The 18,381-nt window shown below is 37.2% G+C and overlaps 2 protein-coding genes and 1 pseudogene across 2 annotated transcripts in view; 2 read left to right on the top strand and 1 right to left on the bottom strand.

The window, feature by feature from the left end:
* The first annotated feature begins 4,521 nt into the window (after positions 1 to 4,521).
* On the top strand, positions 4,522 to 6,413 carry LOC133526417 (uncharacterized; annotated as a pseudogene).
* A 571-nt stretch (positions 6,414 to 6,984) lies between these two features.
* Positions 6,985 to 10,151, top strand: LOC133526418 (uncharacterized). The gene is made up of 2 exons (XM_061863046.1): positions 6,985 to 7,507; positions 7,999 to 10,151. The coding sequence occupies exons 1-2, from the start codon at positions 7,154 to 7,156 to the stop codon at positions 8,383 to 8,385; spliced, it is 741 nt and encodes a 246-aa protein (XP_061719030.1). The 5' UTR covers positions 6,985 to 7,153; the 3' UTR covers positions 8,386 to 10,151.
* LOC133526639 (uncharacterized) overlaps positions 10,148 to 18,381 on the bottom strand; it is a 36,487-nt gene continuing 28,253 nt past the window's right edge. The window contains exon 15 of the mRNA XM_061863331.1: positions 10,148 to 18,295. Coding sequence (XP_061719315.1) covers positions 18,114 to 18,295 — 182 coding nt within the window. The 3' untranslated portion in view covers positions 10,148 to 18,113. The remainder of the gene's footprint in view (positions 18,296 to 18,381) is intronic.

The following is an 18,381-nucleotide window of genomic DNA, read 5'->3' as shown; positions in this document are numbered from 1 at the left end:
CAGACAGACGTCTTGGCGGTATGCAAAGCAGTGCACAGTTTATTTATACGTTAAAATCAGTAAAGTATCTACATACTGACGTTATAGGAGATCAGGTGGCAGTCGCTTTCGTAAAAACTAGTGTCTACGCTACGCCAGTGGCGTAGCATGGGGGGGGCGGAGGGTGCGGTCCGCACCGGGCGGCACTTTGCCGGGGGCGGCGCTGCGGAGGTGTCAGTTAAAAAAAAGTTAATATCTTCCAGTGTTTTTTTCGTCATTTTTTTTGTTACCAAATCCGGGTACCTATGCAGGTTCTATGCATGGGTGATGCAAGCACAAGGTTTCTCAATAACTATTATTTAGGAAACTTATTTCGTTTCAATGTTATTTTAAATAAATGTCTCCTTACGCATTCTTTGTACTTCACCGTAATACGGCAATGACAGACCGTCGTTTCACATGACTTTGAGTAAAAAGCAAGATATAAAAACAAGCTTGCGAATTAGCGAATTGCTGCAGCTGCCCCAATTTTTCGATTTCGCGGCTTCTCGTATGAAACTAGGCAGTATATACTAATATAATATTTTGGTAAACGGCCTTTTGAGCTAAAAGATACTGGTAGAAAAACATCAAAGATACGCGTTACGCGTACATTGTTGCAACACGAATTACACCTTGGAGGCAATCGACAGCATTTTTTGCTTACAGAAAATAATGATTTAACGATTACCGATGACTGTTTCATTGGATATATTCACAAAGTTAGCGAGTAAAAAGATTTAAAAAAAAATTTTAAACGGTGTTTCGTGTCAACTATACTGCTCAAAAAGTTAGATACCCGGAACGGAACGAGTCCTGTTCGTGAAGTAGGCGATTTCTCCATTATTCAGATTATTCTATTAAGTTTTCTCTGTAATGTTTCTAAGTGATATTCTACCTTCTATTCTATGTCAAAAAATGTTAATTTCACTTTTCAATTCAATAAATTATTCAATAAAACTAATAAAAGTACTCTTTTTACACCATGCCCAAATTTTTTATAATGGATGACAAAAATAAGAGGGCGGCAAATTTGGGATCCGCACCGGGTGCGAGTGACCTATGCTACGCCACTGCGCTACGCCAACTCTTGGGATACGTTGCCAAGCGGACGGATCAGGGCTATAACCGCGAACATCGAAGTTCGCAAATTGCGGGCATTTTTTTCTGACACTCTAATTTCGCCTTCATTGGAGTAAAAGAGAAAGATCCCCGCAATTTGAGAATTTCGGTTTTCGCGGTAGGCCCCCAGGCTTCCATTAGCCGTGACAAAAAACCAATAAGCTCGGGAACACTTATATTAATCACAGTGCACTCCATTGAACTACTGTACAGTACAATCACGTCTGAAAATATCGATACGATAAATGTATCAAAAATATGTATACAATACCTTAATATTTTGTTCAATAAAGTCGTGTATACATATTTTTGGCACTTTTTTCGTACATCGATATTTTCAGACGTGACCGTACTGTGGTTTCTAAATTAACTGTGGCAGCTGCAAACATGCAGCCTCAGCGACCGCTCCAAGACTTTACTGAATATTCCAAAATGGTTACCTCTGCTTAAACTTTCATTCTAGCTTCAACTTAAAACATTGATAGTAAGATCTATTTTCCAAGAGATACAGAAATAAAATTCAGCCGTTTTGATACTACTTTAGAGGATTAGGTACTCTATTTGAATATTGAGCCGAAGACAGTAAAACTTTTAAGAATTCAGTTACTGATACTGACTCATCGTCATCACCGAGGATTCGGCACAATATTTACTTATGTATTTTTTATTTTGTTTATTTTTTAAAATTTATAGTTTTGAGATTTTTCTCTGTACTTGTAGTGTAAGACGATATTACTTGCCAAGTTTCATAGTTCTAGGTCAACCGGAAGTATCCTATAAATTTTATTTATCTCGAGTGTTGAAATATACGTGTTTTGCGGCATTATCGGCCGTAACTTTTTTTTACCTTAACTTAGAAGTTTGATTTTTTTCACAGCTTCAAGGAACTGTAGAGACTGTTGTGTGATGAGTATATGGTTTTAATTTCAACTTGATACCTCCACGCATTCCCGAGATGAAGGGTATTGACAGACAGACAGACGGACGGACGGAAAACAAAGTGATTCTATAAGGGTTCCGTTTTTTTCTTTTGGGGTACCTATGGAACCCTAAAAATGGGTTATCATACGCTACGCGCTACGTTCGTAGTCTATAATAAGTTTTTTTCGCTTTGTAGAGAAAAGAGTCATCAACTCTCCTAGCGGGTCGTTAGTAGTAAGTGTATTAATTAAAGCGTTATTAATTATTATTGTTATCAACAAAAATAATAAACAGTCATACTACACATAGAAATCCTTTCTAATTACTTATTTATTTTCACTCACATTCGCGTAAATTCATAATTATATCGCTGGGTGTCACAAACCGTCCCTTCTGCATAATAAAGTGGATTACCGTCGGTTAATTACTGCGCGTAATTCTTTTCGTAAATAATTGATAATAATTATGTTACCGTGAGTTCTCATTGCCTACAGAGCGTGAGGCGAACATTAATATTAACTAATATACTTAACGAATGATATGTGGCCGAAATCGGTCAGGAGAGGTATCCTCCTGACCGATTTCGGCCACAGCGACTGTGTGTTAAGAGGGCCTACCGCGAAAACCGAAATTCGCAAATTGCGGGGATCTTTATTCTCTTTTACTCTCACTATGACGTAATTAAAGTGACAGAGAAAAATGCGCGCAATTGACGAACTACGATTTTCGCGGTAACATCTCTGTACCCCTAGTGTAAATTTATTCGATAGCGAAATGAGACGTGCGCAAACGCGTTAAGTCTCATTTTGTATAGGATTTTGATTTTCCAAAACGTCCCGCTTGGCGCGCTGTTTCTAAATCCCATACATAATGAGACAACGCAAACGCGTACGTCACGTTTTGCTATCGAATAAATTTACACTAGGGTCTCAGGTGTAGACATTTTTAAATACTGTTAACAGAGTGTAGCTGTTGCACTCTCTGGTGCGCTTTTAGATGGCTCGCCTACCCAACCTTCCTACAAAATTTTCGAGCGTATTTTGGGCACGTCAACACACCACCTACATAAGCCGAGCCTTAAGGTCACCTCGCTTTCGGTCGAGTTCGCTGCGACGTTCATCTTCAAAATCACCGACTCGATCATACACGAGGCGCCGCCATTCCGACCGCTGAGCCAAAAAAAAACAAAGAGCTAGTAAAAGTAAAAAAGCGGACAAGTGCGAGTTGGACTCGCCCACCGAGGGTTGCGAAACTTGCGAACAAAAGCCGTACCATAGATAAGCTAAGTGATTCTGCCCCCATCGAGTATGGATTTGTAATTTTTATGGGTGGTGTGGCTCTACATTAGTAATTAAAATATAAAATTTCAGCCTCCTAAGCTTTATAGTTTTTAGTTAAAAAAAAGACATGATTTTTCTTTTCTAGACAACCGATTTTAGCGTGCGTCACATAACCCGTCCACCTTCTGGGCTATCAAAATCGCTGCCAACTTGTCTTGGTTTGACTCTTGTTTTTATTGACTAATAAATTTAAAAAAACAGTCTACTCCTAATAAGTAACTTAACTAAAACGTAGTGATTATATGCTCTTTGAACTTAAATGACGATTCCAAATATGTAGGGGGCGCCTTTAGCACATACTTAGGGCCTACCGCGGTACCGCGTAACACGAAAATCGAAGTTTCGTTATCGTCTCTTTATCACTCTTGCATATTCGAGCGATAAAGAGATTAAAAAGGCAGATAACAACATTTTGATTTTCGTATTTCGCGGTAGGCCTCTGTAAACAAACACCTTGATGCTTCAATGTCATAATGAAAGAAACCTCAAAAAACTGAGGCCCTACCGTTTAAGGCATACCTAGTATTTACAAGTTTTGGAGTATGTGATAGTACTGGGGGCCTACCGCGAAAACCGAAATTCGCAAATTGCGAGGATCTTTCTCTTTTACTTAGTAAGACGTCATTAGAGTGACAGAGAAAAATGCCCGCAAGTGACGAATTTCGATTTTCCCGGTAGCCGCCCTGCTCTCTGGTGGCGGCAGAACATTGCAGAAATACCCCCTATTAGCCCGCAACAAAAAGCAAACTTTGAGCACAAAATAAATAATAATAGTACTACCGTACAAAAATGACACTTCCTACAAAACCGAAGTTTGACAGCGATTCAGGGACGAATTGTGCTGTCCCTTTCTAATATATGGCACTATCCCTTTCGGCCATTTAGAGTTGTCTTATCTGTGGTCGTGCATGTATAGGGAAGTCAAATTGCGAATTTCGGTTTTCGCGGTAGGTGAACTATAACCGCGAAAACCGAAGTTCTTCAATTGCGGGCATTTATCTCTGTCACTCTAATTACGTCTTAGTGACAGTAAAAGAGAAACATCCCCGCAATTTGCGAAGTTCGGTTTACGCGGTAGGCCCCCTGAGCCGAACGGGGCCATGGGGCGCCGGCCTAAAGCCGAAAGGAGGAGTGTCGTCCCACTGCTTTGAGTATTGGTCGTGCAGCATTTGGCCGTGTATTAACCGAACTTCAGCCAAATGTCACAACTGTCAAAATATATCAATATTATTCAATATGCCTGATAGTCCTGTATAGTGAAAAAAAACTTGTTTATATATAATTCCCCACAATATAAACAAGATAAAATGAGGTGGAGTGAAGCAATCACTTTAGAGTTCGTGAAAATATACATAAAACACGAATGCCTGTGGAACCCCGCGCACACTGGTTATAAATTAAAATATCAACGAGAGGAAGCTTATAGCAGCATCCAATCCGATTTTAAAGCGGCCACAGGTAAATCACTAAGTGTTCCCGAGATAAAAATAAAGATAAAGAATTTAAGAACAACCTACTGTCAGCAAGTGCAGAAAATATTGCAGAAGTCAAGTCCTGATGCCATATATGAGCCGTCTTTAGTTTGGTTTCATGAGATGGATCAATGTTTGAAACACGTACCAACTAACAGACATTCTACGTCTTATATCAATGTAAGTACTGTTGTATTTTCCTAGTCGTTTTACATTTATACCGCTAAAAAGCTTGACTTATACTACTAAGCACTAACTCAGTGCTTGCTTGTCATAAGCGCTGGTGGCTTAGCGACAAGCACATTCCAATCAGGAGGTTGCGGGTTCAAACCCCAAATCGTACCAATGAGTTTTTCGGAACTTCTATGTCTCATACGAAATATCGAGGAAACCGGACTAATGCCAATAAATAGATGCACAGATTGATCAAATCTAATAACATGACATTATGAGTCAAGGCACATCTTCCTGAAGGAGACGATCTATACCATTCTTACAAACATTGACCTTATACTCACAGTTTTTTATTTAAGCATGATATTTGAAATGAAATGAATTGGAATGAAAAAACAATATATTTTAAAACTAAACACTATGCAACCCCACAGTGTCAGTGCATTTGCATGTGTAAACTTGGTACTGGTAGACACTAGACTTTTAATTTTCAAACATGTTGGCCATGGTATGTAATTTGACTTCAATAATTTATTTTCAGACCCATGAAATACCAGAGGTTGACTCATCCTGCCAGTTGTGGATTGACCAAGATCTACCAAATGAGAACACTGAAGATTCCAACCCAGACCCCCTTGTGCCACATACTGACGATGAATATGACTCCAACCAACTCGAGGATACTGAAAATATTAAAAAAGAAAGACGCATGTCATCACCCTTTAAGAAAATTAAAAAAAAAAAAGCTCAAGCATAGAGCTAAAGATTACTATTCAGAGTGTATGGACAGTACAAATCAGCCAAAAGAGGATGAATTTGATATTTATGGGAAATACATAGCGTCACAATTGAGGAAGATGGATGAAAGAAATTCTTTGAAACTGAAACTGCAGATTCACAGTCTTGTCAGTGAAGCTAGGATGTCAGATTTATCAAGAAATAACTAATTACTTAATAACAGACCTTATATGGCAGGTATTGAATTAGTGGATGATAGGCCTTAATCTTCATGGCCTCAAAAAGTGTTACGAACCATATTTAAGCTTCTAAGTTTTTCATTCTTTAGTATTAGTAGAAAGCTATTTTAGAAAATGTGCAATAAACAGATCTCTTTTCTCTTTCATCAATACTTGTATTTTTAAGTGTTATTTTTTTTCTAAGCAGTGACAAAGAAGTTATCTTTAGAATATTGTGGAGGACAAAAGAAAAGTTATTTTAATTTTAAGTTTCTTTAAAGTTATATACTGCCAATTCAAACCAACAAAATTGGTTTCTGTAATGTTATTCCTGTAATTTGGAATTTTGAACCAAAGATTAAGTTCATGATTTGTTTTATAATATATTAAAACATGATTATTTAATTTTATCTGCTTCTTTTATTTTACCATTACAATATCAGCTTCCATTTCCACCTGGGCTATAACTGCGAAAATCGAAGTTCGCAAATTGCGGGCATTTTTCTGTCATTCTAATTACGCCTACATGGGAGTAAAAGAGAATGATCACCGCAATTTGCGAATTTCGATTTATTTTCGCGGTAGGTCCTCTCGAATCAATCTGAAAATACAAATTGCAGTATTTTATTTACTCTTGGAACATCATCATAGTTCACATTGATGTTTACAAAAAAATCTCCCTTATTATTTTATTATAATATCGACACTCCTACACTGCCTAAACATAAATGTGCGAAATTTAATTAAATTATCCTTATAGTGTTTAAGTAAAATTGAAACGACACACGACAAAAGTAGGTATAAGGATTCCGTTTTTGGCTACGGAACCCTAAAAATTAATAATGCCAAACCTCCATAGACAGCAATCATCATAATGAAAAGAAATCATTGTTTATGGTTGAATTGGTTGAGCAACTTATGTTGACGTAATTTTTGTACTTTTCTACGTATTCCACATAACAATTTGGACTCTATATTCATATACATTAAGTTGCTTGTAGCTTTCTCTACAAACATACATTTTAAATAGAATGTTAAAATTATCCCATTAGAAGCTTGTTTGTCCTACTGTCACTGTCAATCAACAAATGCCGTGCTAGGGCGACGTTAGTTTATTTATTAAATAAACATTGAAAAACAATAAACAAACATGAGATGGAGCGAAAAAGAAACGTGTACATTTGTCAAATTGTACCTGGAGAATGAAGCACTCTGGAATCCTAGAGTTCCTGAGTACAAATCGAAACCAGAAAGGCACAAAGCTTATACTAAAATTATAGCCGAATTCCGAGCCGCTACGGGAATGCCTTTGACGGAACCTGAAGTGAGAACGAAGATTAAAAACTTAAGATCCACCTACATCCAGGAGGTCAATAAAATACGTAAGCGTTCTAGCCCGGACTCCGTTTTCAAGCCATCAATTAAATGGTTCTATGCTTGGCATAAACGTTTTAGCAAGACGCTTAGAAGAGATCTGGACGTTATGGACGATGCATTTTTTGATGTAAGTATCTACGCTGTTTGATCTATTAACTATGCAACTCACATAATCCAGAAAGGATCTTTGTTTCTAGCAGTTTTAAAGTGACAGACAAAATTTGCTATTAGCATTAGCAATAATAGTCTAGAGATTGATTTCCTATGTCGTCCCTAGCAAAAAAATTGCCAATTTCAATAGTGTGCTTGAAATGACAAATAAGTCACAGTATCTGTGAAGAAGACATTATTGATCTGCCAGGATGATGTAGATTCAGACCAAGATAAGTTGGCAGCACAGACAGTGCTAGTGTTATTTTAAACGTCAAACTTCTATCAAATTATGATGTTTACTTAACACTTGCACAGGCTGGGCTATCAAAATTGCCAACTTATCTTGGTCTGACTCCAATTGGTTTACTTTATATCTGAATTCTTCTAATATTTACTTGCTATATCTTATCCATCCATTTGATGAAACAATATCCAAAAATGTGATTGTATTATTATTTTTTACAGCATGAAGAACAAATAGAAGAATCATGTCAAAAAATATGGGTTAATCCAGATGAAGTCAATGATAATTCCAACTCTGACCCCTTTGAGTCCGAGCAAGACAACTTCCTCCTAGTCCTCAAACCTGAGCCCGAAGACATAAAACACGAAGCCTCACAAAGCTCATACAAAGTAAAGAAGAAAAAATTTAAACATCGCCACAGTACAGATAACTCAGATAGATCATATAGAAATAGCATAGACAATGAAGCCAAAGAGGATGAGTTTGATATTTATGGTAAATTCATAGCATCACAGTTGAGGAAAATGAATTTGCAGAAGGCGCTACGGTTGCAACTGGAGATTCAGAGTTTAGTGAGCGAAGCTAGGATTTCAGATATGGAACATTGAAATAAATAGATATTAGTTTTTAACATGTTCACTCCGAGAAGGGGTTGAAAGACCCTATGCAAAGTATTCTAAGGAACATGTCGTGCCCCGGACGCAGGTGATCACGATTATTTAAGCCAAATTGAACTTTACGGAATCCCGCGTTAGTCCCTATTGCATTGGCGAAACTGTCGGCTGTAGCCATTGTTGGCGTCCTTGGCAAGTCTTTCAGATGTCAGTCATAGCCGATGATGCTGGCGGTCAAAAGGTTAATTACGGATAGTTATTAGCTATTTTCATTATGAGTATCTTTATGCATAGTCTGTCTAAGCTAACTCTGCTCCAGTTTTAATACAACAATAAGTAATTTTCGTAAAAAAATTACACAATTATACAGGTCCACATAGAGTGCGCATACTGGCGAGGCAATTTCCTCGTGCACGAAACAGCCAGTGTAGACGTACCTGGGCCGAGACGGCCCGCGCGTTTTCCTCGCCTGAGCGCGCCGCCTCGGCCGAGGCACGTCTACACTGGTCGGTTTGAAATGAAATCGTTTATTCACAATGAACATATGGTAACATAAGATCTTAAATTACAAGCATTGTGTCCCATGATATATTCAGTCCATGTAGACATGTGAACAGTTGTCAGTGATAACTTGATTAGATCACTCGGTCAATTAAAATGAATTATATTAGTGTAGTATGTACAGGCAATTGCCTTGCGCGTATGCTCGCTCTGTGTGGACCCACGTAATGACCATACACCACACTCGAGGAGGCTTTTGCGGGCACGTCAGTTTTGTAAGAACTGTCTTAGGAATCATCATTCGACAAATTAAAATCATGGCTGTTTATGATACCAGTTACGAATACCTTATTCTAACAACTTGAAAATTTATTGATTTATTTGAAAATGTTCGCACTCAAGTGTGGTGCATGATAATGAGAATGACATCCCCACACTTTGTTATTAGGTCATTCATTACAAATGCAGTGTTAGCTTGTTCCGGCTCTGATTGTTTCCAAAGAAAGGTTAAATTTTAAGTTAGCTTTAATCAGTCATTAAATAAAGAAGAAATATCCTTTATCGTTTTGTGGATCAGTGATCTTTAGACAAGAATGTATTTTTGGTTCTTGCATCAAACATGTTAAAATAATAAATATTTTTAATTTATAATTTTGAATAATGGCAATGAAAAAAAGAGGTAGTTTTGGAAAAAACTGTTTTTAGTGTTAATTTTCACAAAAGAACCAGTGTTCAAGTACAAGAATAAAATACAACTTAAGATACATGATTTGTGATTTCGGAAGATTTGCAGGTATAGGAGTTTTCTTTTTCTCTCACAATGGATGTGGAAAACGTCTGATAAAGTGATAAAAGGGTGAATCACCTTTTTTTTTTTGCTTTTATAGAATTTATCAATAACCACGGGAACATAGCGTAATAAAGTACACCCGCCATTCTGACTGTCAGGATGGCTGGTGTAATGTTTTTTGATGATAACTTTACTTACCGTGAGCTACATTTTTTTTAATGGAGGTACTAAATAGTACAAATTAGGTACAAAATTATGGTATGCTTTTCAATTATTTTTATTTAGGTACACCCGCCATTCTGACTTTCACAGCTTTGCTCCTTTGGCGGGAAGTGCGGTGATAAAAACGCTGGCCCCTGTGTATATATAAACATCTTTGACAGTTACCAACTCCATTGATTTGTTTAAATTGTATGTTACTGTTTTTACCTGTGAGGGGAAATGAATATAAAAGAAAGTCGTGTAGCAAGTCTGATCTTTTATTGCTGTTACAGCCTCTGTTTATAATAAACAAACATCGCTTACGTTTCACTAGTGAAAATCCAGATTTTTCTGAATGTACCAATTATTGTACCTACATTCTCACATTTGTCCTAGAAATGTATGACAAAATATACAGATGTCTGCTGCAGATTGGTTTCAGTACGAGAGTCCACGTCAATATCTATAACTAAATTAAGTACGTTAATTTCCACAAATTACGTGTTTGGTATTGAAAAAAAAAGTACGGAAGCCTTCACGGCTAAGCTTGGTTTAAAAACTAACCATCTAAAAACTTAGGTTATACGTAATGTTAAAGGACGATTTACACTAACTGATTTAGAACAACATTGGACAACTGTATAGTATAGTGTAAATCGACATTCAACAGAGACTAGAGAAGACCACAATCTTTATTTTAACAATCTCAAAAATAATACTAACAACATTTCATTTACAATCCGATTGAGTTCTGTGCGTTTGTCGGAAACCTTTGACACCCTACCAATGATCGGCATGTTCAACCCTGAAGTGGGAGTCTCGACAGTCCTGTCAAAACTGAACAGGCGGGTCCACAACGCGCGAGCATACATGGGAGGCACGTCTACACTGGCCGTTTTATGCGTAAGGAAATTGCCTCGCGCGTATTGCTCGCTCTGTGTGGAACCGCCTATTGCCAATTTAAGTGGTATTTTGGGTACCAATCAATGGGTTTTTACCTTATTAAAACAGGTTGTTTATTGTTACTTGCTTGTTTTTGCTCTCCTTGCTTAAAGTGCCTAATAACAATTATTTGTAAATTAATAATTAGTAACACTGCTTTACAATATGATATCCAATTAACTTGCTTAAAAAAATAGAACTTCGAAGACAAACCAGAGATAGGATTTAATAAGAAAACTATCATGAAAACATAATTTAAGTACCATTGCACAATGATTCTCGCAGAAATATACTGTGGCCCTAGTGAAAAAGGGTACAAGTCTCTGGCAGCGCAGGTGTAAAGGGGTGTAAGTTCCACGTAACACTTATGCCCTTATACACCTAAACTGCCAGAGACTTGTACCCTTTTTCACTAGGGCCACATTATTTATTTATTTAGTAGTATCATATGTTTCCAAAGCGAGCAAAAACAAGCAAACCAAACGGGGCAATAAAAAACATTGGCACTTATGAACAACATACAAAGTCACACTCCACAGAGTACCAAACCGTACAATTACCCTAACGTCAATACAATTAAGATGTGTGGAAACGACATCAGTCTCGTGCATAAGAGAGGAAGCAGGAAGTGCCTTAAATCTCCAGATTATCGTAAGGTTGTCTAAAAGTTACAATCCGTCTGAGCTACAGTTAGACCAAGTTTGCAGTGATTTGATATCCCAGACGATGCAGGTGTTATTTTAAATATCAAACTTCTGAGATTATGAAGTTTAAATAACACTTACGTCACGTTTAATAGATCTTAGTTTAAGTAATTTGGCGTCCGGTTTAATAGATCAAAGTGATTAAAAAAATAGACGATTCAAGCCGCCTCTTTAAAAAGCTAAACATTCTGGACAAGAAAAAAATACAAAAAGACGTTGTATGGTGGTCATTTTTGCCGTATAATTTCTAAGCATGACCATGCACATTTCCCGCGGCAAATTCACAGTATTTTGAGAATAACTAAATTCTCTAATTTACTAGAAATTGGTGTAGTTTCCACAAATTTCACACCCCGCTTGTAATCCAAGTGTCAGGCCAGAGTAGACGCTCGAGTTGCGTGCGGCGTGCATATTAAACAAAAGCAAACGTATAGGAGCGGCCGCAGTGCACGCTGCTCACGTCACCTGTGAGCCCGACGCCACGCTGCACGCCCCACCGAACGCTCGGCTTTGAGCGTCCACTCAGTCCTTACACTAACTATTCATACAACGACCAATGCTGTCTCCAGTTTCCGGAAATAAAGGCGAAACTCAAATGCACCGTTTGTACATAATGGAAGTATCAGGGAAGCATATGACGCAAGCGCGTTCAAACGATCATTAGTTACATTGAAATTCAACAATTTATCAGATGCCAACTCACTTTGAGAAAATTACAATTTTATCGGCGAAAATAAATTATCTCTTTTCATCCTCGCAAGGCCCAATGTTCATTAACATTTCTTTTGTTTCATTGTTGTATCAAACAACCGAAATTCATCCCAGTTTACTATACAAGGTTGAATTTCAAAATAGCAAAATTTTGTACGGTGGGCCTTACGAGGTTATACAATGTGAAAGAGATTCATGACGTATGTTAAAGGCTTATATTTTATTTTATCTATTAGCCAGATTTTTACTGAAAATGATTATATGTGACATTTTCAATCAACCAGTTGTCGATAAGGTCGATTTCAAATTGAAGCTTTATGGAAATAGCGCCTTATAGACAACCGTCAATAAGTACCTTCTCTTGGTTGAAAATGACACATATATGGATACTAGGTTAGGTTCCATAGATTTGAATTCACATGTAGGCAAGTTGAAGAATGATAGCTAGTTAAGGATACATAATGTCATTTTCCCCTTTTTATCGATCCATCGCAGCTTTTAATTTCTATGACCATGATGTCCGTAAGAGAGGGACGCAAGTATGGGTTAGAATAAGAAGACAAGTGTAAGAATTACTTTCTTAATTGAGTTATTATTACTATAGAGAAGCCATACCAAACGAGGAAATCGACGCAATCGCAACCTGTACAGTCAGCATCAAATACTTTGTAGCAACCAAAGTAGCCAAATAGTTCGGTGCACCATATATTTAGTATGGTGTACCGAACTATTTGGCCACTTTGACTGCTACAAAGTATTTGACGCTGACTGTACCACGCGACCAAAACATCGTAAGCGCCGTAAAAATTCATGGCGCTTACGCGTTCAGGTTGCGAGATTCAAGCTCCGCTTCTATAGTTTGTTGTCAAAACAACTCATGGCGGAAAATACAGGTTCTCTGTACCGGTTCATACGTAGTAATAATAGTTCAAAGTACTAATCATGCCTTTTGCTGGCCTGGTTTGACGTGAGTTGACAGCTTCAACGACACAGTCGTCAAACAATGTAAAATATTTTACAGAAAACATCAACAATTAGTTGTACCGTTTTTGAACACATAAGGAGATAGGTACATTTACATGTGTGTAAATTGCAAATAAAACGATTTCGACTTAAAACAAAATTACGTTAAGCGATGATTTTGTGATGAATTTTGTAGATGATAGCTCTAACATGTACTTTCTTCCAAAAGTACTGAAAAATCCGTCCCATATAGTAAAAAATAAATATTGTCGTCTTGTTCGTTAAAAAACTTAAAAAATATCGTTAAGTTTGAATAATTTCTCGACTGGTGTTCTTTCAGCCAATTCAAAAAGACAAAAATCCAATTTACATTGGACATTTGAACTTTCGATGGATCAACGATTAATGTCTCTGACAGTCATATGTATTTTAAATACTAGTGATTATTATTGACAATGTCAGAGCTGCCATCTGCAAAAGTTTGATGAAATTGCGGCGTGAACCGCATAACAGGGTCAGTCGTGTCATGGTATCCTACAACTAAAGTCGATATCCAACAAGATACAGGTTATCAGGTGAAAGAAACCCACCTGGTCATACGAATTCGCATATTAAACTTATTTGACCAGTATTAATGGTAGGGGGCAGTGCCCCCATGCAATTAGAAATGGCCCTTTTGATTAGACGGCCAATCGACCAAGCCTATTGGCTAAAAACGTAATATCCAAGGCCCACGATCCGAGTAGAACCGTAGGCCTCGACCAAGCCTATTGGCTAAAAATGTAATCTCCAAGACCCACCTTCCGGGTAGGACCTTAGGCCTCGACCAATCGACCAAGCCTATTCGCTAAAAGTATAATTTTCAAGGCCCACCATCCGGGTAGGACCGTAGGCCTCGACCAATCGATAAAGCGTATTGGCTTAAAACGTAATCTCCAAGGCCCACCGGTAGGACCGTAGGACTTACGAGGATATGGCAAAATATAGCGTATGACCAATTACGTTTCTACCCCTGACAATCCCAAGAAATAGCGTCACAATGTATTCGCTATCCTAAACGTCAATAAAAACTACACAAGAAGGGAGACTCGAATCAGATCTCGTTTGTACAATTTATCACATAAATTTAAAGAGCACGTCCACTGCAGCAATACTGTCTGTTAAATTATGCATTTAGAGATCAAAAGTACACCAATAGAGCAATACGGTTCTAAAATTACATTTACGTCGCTCCGGGCGGCAAAGGTACCGTTAAGGCTTCTACAGACGTTGCTACAAATGGCATGCGATTTCAGACAATTGCTGGCAAAGTTGGGGCAACGAATTAAATCGATCGACCAAATGCCGCATTGTATTGCAAACGCATCCAATTATCGGTGACGCATGGAGAGGCCAATAAGCTGAGAGGTCATCGAAACGCGTCTCTGTGTTATACCATAGATATCAAACGGTTTTTTTTTACCGCAGACCTGCGTTTCGATCATCACAGAGCTTTATGAATCCAAATATTTCATTGATGAAAAAATAAACGCTCTGCTATTATCATATCGACATACACGGTTACAAAACTAACATACTCGTATATTTTCAGTTAGATCCGGTTGTACCGATGTTTGTATGGACATTTTCAAATAGAAAACGCTTTTTAAATAACTAATAAATTAAGAAAAAATATCAAAAGGTTAATTAAATAAGAGAACAAAAAAATGAGATCACAAAACGCCCATACAAAAACCAGCGTAATGTTGAAAGCTGGATATCTAGACATGAGTCAGCGCTATTCTTTATGGCAAAACCTTCTTGATCCACTTTATTTCATCTTTGTAAATGTCATGTTAACTGAATTCTAACCTCCAAATTTTATGCCTACTGCGTGAGCAGGATCAAGCCTGCGCATTCAATAAGTGTTGTGCTGCTTTACCAGTATTTGTGAGCCTAATGTTAATTTATTTTCTACTGATAAAAAAAGTTTTATATTTACGACATTTATGGTCACCCTCTTTGTTTTATCCATAACAATTGACAAATTGAATGTCACAGGAGTCTGGTTACTTTGAAAAATGCTATCTCACTCAATTGTGACATTTTACTTTCTTCATAATCAAAGTGCTGTCATAATGGTTAAAGAGGTTTTATCTTTGTTATTTAAGTGTTGTATGTTGTGTGCTTGATTATAGATAGTCAAATTTGTCCGTAACAAAAAGTTAAATAACAGAAAAAAGCGTGTTTGTTTTTCTTAAATATGATGGTGAACGATTCATTAACATTTACTGATTGTATAGGCCTGCTCACGCCTTATGAAACACGCTGTATAAAGCAAGTCAAATTCAAGATCAGCTCGTCAAAATTATTTAATATTTCTATGAAAAATAAATGCAGCAGGCTTAAATTTCTTTCCAAGTTACAAAATAAATTTTAGTTTTAGTATGTGAATGATCGAAACTGACATCGAAACAACAGTCCAACATTTTAGCGCACACGCATGTATACACACACGCATCCGGTGTGCTTTGGCCTTTAACCCTAAAGAATAGCGCTGCATGACAAGATACTTGTTTAACCTCCCTTTACCAGAAGGGATTCCTAAAGTCACGCTAGATGCAAGCTATGTCTATCGAGTAAAAATAGTTTGCGTTCAAAAATTACTATGAATTTTCCTTTAAATGCCAGATAAATGCTTATAAACACATTCACTGCCAAGAACACTTAGACAATAAAAAAATATGAAATTCAAGTGCAAATAAAAATGACAAAAAGTATCTGCATACACTTCCGGGGATTGAACCCGGATCGTCGCTGCTACCTGTTTCTAAGCGGCTGTTTTCCAACTGCGCCACTATTCGGACCGTGCACGACGACAGCTTCACACAGCGGTTGCAACGATAGGCGTATTTTGACACCACTATTAAGCGAGAAAACACGCTAGCGTGTTCATTTTGTATTTGAAATAAGGTGCTTGGCATTGAGTGTTAAAATGGAGGATTAATATGACGAAATCAGTCTATTGTATTGGATTAAAAGGAATATGACGAACGCAAATATTTTTAACATCAATAGTATTAAAGGGCTAACCAATGAACTTGACAGACGTATTGTTTCATGAAGAAATAATGATGTTAATTGATTATTTTTAATAAATTAAGTTCATGATTTCCGTCTGACGATTTCATTTTTGATAAGATAATATTAGAGGATATTAGAAACATTTCTTATTGCTTTACGGCGTTGACTCTCGAGAGGACGAATTAAGACCGTATAGGAGACGAAATCTTAGTGCAGAGGTGAACTTTTACCTTATTATCGATATTTACTTTGTTTTCTAAAATACCCGCTTCTTAGAAAAATGTAAATGAATTTTGAATCTGAAAATGAAATGATTGAATTTTCTTTGTTCAAAATAACAAGGCATCAGTTAATATGATACCTTATTTAGGAGTTTAATTTATTAGAATTATGTTAAGCTTGCCATCACGGGATCTGAATTGGTAGGATTTCATAAATTAATATAATAAATAAATTAACGTGCCTAAACATGTAGACCGGTTACCAGTACAGATTGAATAAGAAATGTCTCTTTTATTCACCAATATTAAATCACAGATCAAGTTAAAAATAACCCCAGCGCATTTGGCAGCTGCAAAACACTTACTGTATGAATCTTTTAAAATAATAGTTAATTTAACAACAATTATTTTAGTTTTAATTCTGTTACATAACATGCTGCCTCTAAAATCGCTAAGGTCATTTTACCTTGACTTAAGCTTAGCTCTTTACAACTTAATCAATGAGGTCCAATTCTTAACAATAATTCTCCCTTACGACTTCATATAATAGGACATAGATTAAAAATATATCCAGTAAAATTTGGACTTTTGGATTTCAGATGGGCTTTTTCTAATTTATACCCTTGTTATATGTGTCTTGTTGCTTCAAGTTGGACTAAAAAGAGCTTAGCTATAACAATATTTCTACCTGGTTGTCTTTCCTTGCATGAAATAGAATCTTATATGGATGCAAATGTTATTCTAAAAATAAAACTAAAAAGTTAAAATTAAAACTATCCAAAGTTATTTCAGAATTTGAGATAAAAAACAAAAAAAAAAAAACAAAATTTAACTTATAAAGTTGCCGTTAGGCTGTATTCCCACTAAGTCGCAACGAAAGATTCGTTCGTCGTGGCCTGTATGTTTAAATGGAAGTGTTCACATGACAGACGACACAAACACGATAATCGTCCTGTCGCGGCCGACACAAATACGATAATCGTCCTGTCGCGGCCGACACAAATACGATAATCGTCCTGTCGCGGCTATCTTTAAACGGAGTTCACATATAGGACGGTATGATTGCTGACGAGGTGGATTGTCAAAGAAAGTTTTGTAGCCACAGTAAATTTACTGCCATATTTCGACACATGATTAAAACTTTTTGAACGCCATTTGACTTTGATCCTTATTCTTTCACTGATATGCGTTAAATTTGTTTAATATCAAAAAGTGGCGCCATCTAATAGATCAAAGGCCATAGTTATGGAGGCATCATTTCAAGCGATGGCGCCACAACCTTTAACCGATGCCCGGTAAGATGGCGCCATTTTTTGATATTTAACAAATTTAACACATATCATCGAAAGAATAAGGATCAAAGTCAAATGGCGTTTTAAGTTTTAGTCATGTGTCGAAAGATGACAGTAAATTTACTGTAGCTACAAAGTTTTCTTTGACAATCCACCTCTATTTCAAATTCTTTTGGATGTGGGTTTGCACACACCGCTCCGGTAAGTAAGTAAGTAAATATCTTTATTACGGTATGTGATTACATAAGTGCAATGCATTTATCTTTCTAGTCCAACTTCTAGTTCGGGAGAATGATAACCAAACCTTTCCTCACTGAGTCCAGTCCAGTCCAGTTTAGGCGTCGGAGCAGAGCTGCTTGGGCGTGTAGACGGAGGCGTTGGGGTCGAGCGGGGAGCCGTCGGACAGGCGCAGCTTGCTGACGCCGGCGCCCGCGGCCGACACGAACTCCGTCGGCATCACGGCCAGCATTTGGGCTTTTAGTTCTTCGATTTCTTTCTCTTGGCGTGATATTAAGCCTGGAGGAGAATTTTGTGATTATACTCTGTATCTTTAGGTATCTCGGTATTTAAAAAAAAGCACTGCCTAGCTGTCACGGTTCATG

This window comes from Cydia pomonella, chromosome 16, assembly GCF_033807575.1.
Source record: "Cydia pomonella isolate Wapato2018A chromosome 16, ilCydPomo1, whole genome shotgun sequence".
NCBI classification, from domain to species: Eukaryota; Metazoa; Arthropoda; class Insecta; order Lepidoptera; family Tortricidae; genus Cydia; species Cydia pomonella.
The sequence above is the reverse complement of the archived record's forward strand: the minus strand, read 5'-3'. Positions and strand labels throughout refer to the sequence as shown.